Here is a 5,350-nt window from a genome sequence, read left to right on the forward strand (position 1 = left end):
CAGGTCTCATCTTTTTTTTTTTTTACTTGGAATATAGCAGACACTTCCTCCTCACTGATTTTCTCACATCCAGTTTTGCCTCTTGCAATCCCTCCACCACAGCAATAAAACCTGTCTTTCTAAAGCTCAGAGTCTCTGAATATGTCCTGCCTAGCTCAGAAACATACTTTGGCTCTCCTTCCTGCACAATTACTAGACTCCAAAGCCTGGCATGCCAGACCTCCATGATCAGAAGCCTCTCCAGCCTCATCTTCTGTTCTAGGAGTTCCTCCAGGCTGGTTTCCTCACCCACACACCCTGTCCAATCCACCATTGTGGAAAGGAGAATTCTCAGCTTTCTCTCTCTGTCCCTATAGGTGTTTCTCATTCCTCAAGTTTCCTCTAGTTCTCTCCTGGTTTATCACCGAGCTTTGTGAAGGTATCCAGGTCCTCCTGGATACTTTGAGAATGGAAGCTTCTCAAAGGTAGTTATCAGATCTCTTTCCAGCCAAACCTTTGTTACCTCTTCAGCCCCTCTCCAGCCTTTAGCAGGCAGCTTGGGTCCAAAGAGAGAGCCTTGGTCTGGTGTCAGAAGACCAGGCTCTACCGACTGTCTTGCTATATGCCCTTGGGCAAATCCCTGCCTCTCTCAGGGCCTTACTTTCCTTGACATCAGGGCACTGGAATTAGCTTTTGAGCACACAACTGATAAAACTTATCCACTCAACGGCCATCCCAGGGGCTAGGTTTAGAAGCTTGGGGCCTGGGCCTGAGGATGTTCAACCTGCTGACCTCCTGATCTCCTTTGTTAGTCCTTGCTTACTCCAGTACCTCCACTTCCCAACCATCCCTATCTCATCCTCTCCTTTCAGAGGACAGGTTACCTGGTGGGCCACAGGGGTGGAGCAGGGAGATCCAGGCAGAGTTGGGGGGGACAGAAGGGGTCAAGCGGGGAGCCTGGGATGAATCTTTCAGCCCCACAAGAGCCTCAGCTGCCTCCCGCTGCAGCTGTCGCTCTGAGGGGCCAGAGGTCCACGACAGGCAAGAGGTTCCAGGGGCCTACACAGGAAAGGGAGAGAAGCAGACTGGGAATCCCCACTTATGCCCAGCCTCCAAGTGCTCTCTCAGCCCCCAATTACTTAAATAGCCCCTACTTTTCCCTTCCCCAGGTCAACTTCCTCCCAGGGTCCTGAATCCCACTTCTTTCCCAGGACCTGTGGCTGTAGCAGAAGAGGATCTGGGGTGCCACAGGGCTGAAGTATCAAAGTTGAGCATCTAGAAACAAGGAGAGAAAATGCCAGAGTTACTAAACACATGGACAGACAAGTACACGTGGAAACAGGGGCAGAATTTTGCTATACAACCGTGAACAATATAACAACGTTTAGGTCAATAATGGACCACATATATGACAGTAGTCCCATAAAATTATAATAAAGCTGAAAAATTCCTATTGCCTAGTGACAATAGCCATTGAAACATCATAGTGCAGTGCATTGCTCATGTGTTTGTGGTGATGCTGGCGTAAACACACCTACAGCACTGCTAGTCATATAAAAGTATAACACACAATGATGTACTGTACATAATACTTGATAATAATGACTGTAACTGATTTATACATTTATTATACGTACATTTTATCATTATTTTAGAGTGTACTCTTTTTCCTTATAAAACAAAGCTTGCTGTAAAACAGTATGCCATGTCACGCAGGCAGCAGCCTCATACATCTGGTGTTTGACTTGTCTCTTGATGGCATCACATTTCTCTTGTGCTTGATTTGTTTTATAAATTTAGTGTAGCTTAAGTGTGCAATGTGTATAAAGTCTACAGTAGTGTACAGTCGTGTCTTAGGCCTTCACATTCACATCACTCATTCACTGACTCACCCAGAGAAACTTCCAGTCCTGTAAGCGGCATTCATGGTAAGTGCCCTATACAGGTGGACCATTTTTTCTTTTATACTGTGTTTTTACTGTACTTTTTCTGTATAGATACACAAGTACTTACCATTATGTTATAATTGCCTATAGTATTCAATACAGTGGCATGCTGTACAGATTTGTGGCCTAGGAGCAATAGCCTACACAATATAGCCTAGGTGTGTAGCAGGATAGACCAACTAGGTGTGTGTAAGTGCACTCTATGATGTTCACACAATGATTAAATCACCTAACATTGCATTTCTCATAATGTGTCCCTGTCATTAAGTGGTTCATGACTGTATTCTGATCTGTGAATAAGAGTGCCTGCTGGATCATTAGGCTTTGTGGCGTTGGGCAAGTCCCTTCCCCTGTTTTAGCTGCTTTGTTTTCTAATGACAATCCCTGTTTAAAATGACAATCCCTGACAGCTTCTTCCTTCCAGGGCTACTGTGAGGATTATGGAAAACCATTGGTGTCAATTTTTAAAAAACTGATAAAACATCTAGAGGAAATGGGATGGCTGTTCCTGTTCTATCAGAGTCTGGTTTCCCTCCTCTTACTTCCCTGATCCCCATAGAACTTGAAGAACAGCTTGGCTCACCTTTAGGAAGCTTTCTCTACTGGCCTCTGGCCTCTCTCCTAGGCCTCTGAGGCTCTCATCATCACCCCCTCCCCATTTCAGCAGGCAATTCAACTGTTCCATCTTATCTGTTTAAGCAGATTTAATAATCACTATTTGTTCAAGGCCAGGGCCTGTGCTAGGTGTAGTCAATATATTACTGCTAATTCTCATGACAACCTGAGAGGTAAACAATAATGTCTCCAAAGTACTGATAGAAAAAACAGGCTTAGAGAGGTAAAATACTCTCTTATACAAAGATTCACAGCTAGGCAATGGCAAAGCTAGGAGAGCTCTGCTTCATCCATTAGTCTGAGACTTTTTCTTTTTCTTTGTTATCTACTATGGTGTCCACCAGAGGATTAGGCACATGATACACACATATCTTCTCTTCTTACTCACGTGCGGGGCAGGGCAGAGGACCCTTGGGGTTCTCCAGGAGGAGGAGCTGTCAGTATTGGGCGAGATCCTGGGCAGGGTGGGAGGGGTCCATGACTGGGTAGCTGGAGGGTGGTGCCAGGGTCAAAGCCTAATAAAAGTAAGAGAATACAGTGTATACAGGTCATAGGTCATGGATTCTGTCCTCCTTTTTTCTACCCTGTATCCTCTTCCTCTTCTCTTCCCATACAGTGGTACACTGGCATTCAACTATTTGTTGAATTAATCTTACCAGAGAAGGGATGCAGAGGGACAGCAGGTTTTTGGCATAGCAAGCGGCACACCACTGGAGGTGGCATGGAAAGGCCCGGAGGCAGCCAGTGTCCAGGGGCCCAAGCACCTGGAGGCACCGGAGTCCATGGCAAAGGCAAGGCTTCCGGAGGACGGCTAAGCAGCAGAGGCCCCCGGGAGTTCTCCTGCAAGGGCAGAGGGCACAGGTTGGAGTTAGGTACAAGACTGAGAAAAGAATGGGTATGTTCTAGGATGAGGGTAGGACCCCAGACATAAGAGCTTGGAGGGCTGTAAAATCCCACCGTCTCATTTTGTCCTTGGAAGAGAAGAGATTTGCCAAGATGATACAGCAAGTCAGGGTGGGACCTAGAACCTAGGCAGCAAGAGCACAGTGGAAGGGGTCTGGGCAAGGGCTAGGAGAGGAGTCACTGTCTCAGGGCCCAAGTTTTCCTTACCTTCCCAGGGGGTGTCAGTGCCAGTGGGACTGCCCCATGGAGAGTCTGAGGCTGGGGCACTATGTTCTCCTTTTCAGCTGTGAGAGACCAGGAAGAGCTTTGGTGAGCCCTTTCTCCTGACCGCTATCTCACTCCAACTGAAAAATGAGTTACCTCCCCCTGAGCTCTTTTCTACCCACAGGTCTCCCTGCATCCTCCCAACACTTGATCACATTTTAAAGTGGGGAGGCTGAGGCCCAGAGAATAAAAACACCTTGCCCAAGGTCACACACCAGTCCAGTGGCAGGTCTGGGACTCTTTTCCCTATTTATGCTTTCTCCACCCAAATCCCTGCCCCATTCCTGGCCAGAGACACTCACAGGGTACCCCTGGTCGCGTGGCTCCTTTCTTGACACGGTTGGGAGCTTTGGGAGGGGCTGCCCCTCTCATCAGTCCCTGAGCCAGGTGCCTTTTTAGCTGTGCCTCCTGCTGCCTACGCAAGGCCACCTGGGCAGCCATGACCCTTCGGCGCTCCCTAAAAGGGGGGTTGTGAGTCAAAAGTTAGCCACCCTTGAGATGAGGCCCATCCTTCTCCCTTCCCTGGATCTCATACTCACAGGATGAGGACACATTTGTGACATTCGCAAGCCTGAAAGAGGCAGAGGCGCTTGTGACCCTTGAGGTGGGCAGTGACGCCGTGGTTGCGGCAGCGGGCGCAGGTTGGAGAACGACTGACAGCTCTCCTAGGGATAAGCTCCAAGCCCTGGGGGACTCTGGCCTCACCCTCTGTGGCAGAGTCTGAGGGGCAGTGGTGGACAGCAGGCATTTCATTAGGTTCCATGGATCTGGAGGCAGTAGTGGAGGGTCAAAATGGTCATATGGGCCCTCTGCTGACCAGCTGTCTTGCCCCTACAAGGCCACACCTGAGGTGGTTCTCCAGCTCACAAACCTGCGGACTCAGCTTTCACCATCGCTTCTCTCCTCTTCATCTCACTACCTTCCTCAGGCATCCTCCTTCCCAGTGCACCTTCTTCCCAAGAACCCCTCTCCTCTTTCCTTTCTAATGTATTCTTTCAATCCAAACATTATTCTCGTCTGCTCACCTGTACCATCCTATGCACAAATCCCAGTTTTAGACATACTCATGTACTCTGATGCCCCCAGCAAGAAATCCTAAACACCCTTTCCACAACCACCCTGTTCCAATAATTTTCCCTTGCATCCTTTTGAACAATGATCATCCCTCCCTCCTGCATTTATTCAACTTCTACAAATATTTTCTGTTCCCCTTTCCGCTCAGCCTCATGTATGACCCGCAATTTAATTTCTCCCTTACACCCCTTTTGATCAAACCACTCTCTTGCACCCCCGGGAATGGCATTATTCTCATGGATTCATTGCCCCACTTTCAATAATTATTTTTCACTCAACAAATGTTTACTGAGCCCCTTCCATGTGCCAGGCCCTAATCTAGGCCCAAAGTGCTCTCCTCCTGACAGGAATTCCGCTCTTGCATTTACAGGGTCTCCAAATTCTGAGGCACACCCATTCATTGCTCAGCCCCCCCACTTCTTGTGCCTCTGCCCACGCCCAAAGATTAACTTCAGCCCAGCCCATCTCCCCCAGTGCACCCCGTTTCACCAGCTGTCCCTCTAAACTCTGGGCTGATGGCCCCATACCGCTCCAGGGTCCCAGGGAGGGGGCGGGGCACGGGGAACGCG

The 5,350-nt window shown here is 48.7% G+C and overlaps 1 protein-coding gene across 1 annotated transcript in view; it reads right to left on the reverse strand.

Annotated features, from left to right (window-relative positions):
* DMRTC2 (DMRT like family C2) overlaps positions 1-4,470 on the reverse strand; it is a 4,684-nt gene extending 214 nt beyond the window's left edge. Inside the window, exons 1-7 of the mRNA XM_006903877.1 lie at positions 4,247-4,470; positions 4,010-4,164; positions 3,651-3,727; positions 3,197-3,377; positions 2,929-3,055; positions 1,194-1,254; positions 864-1,038 (exon numbers count right to left, since the gene is read on the reverse strand). Coding sequence (XP_006903939.1) covers positions 864-1,038; positions 1,194-1,254; positions 2,929-3,055; positions 3,197-3,377; positions 3,651-3,727; positions 4,010-4,164; positions 4,247-4,470 — 1,000 coding nt within the window. The remainder of the gene's footprint in view (positions 1-863; positions 1,039-1,193; positions 1,255-2,928; positions 3,056-3,196; positions 3,378-3,650; positions 3,728-4,009; positions 4,165-4,246) is intronic.
* Between the last annotated feature and the right edge of the window lie 880 nt (positions 4,471-5,350).

The sequence above is a fragment of the Pteropus alecto genome, unplaced genomic scaffold, assembly GCF_000325575.1.
Source record: "Pteropus alecto unplaced genomic scaffold, ASM32557v1 scaffold920, whole genome shotgun sequence".
NCBI lineage: Eukaryota > Metazoa > Chordata > Mammalia > Chiroptera > Pteropodidae > Pteropus > Pteropus alecto.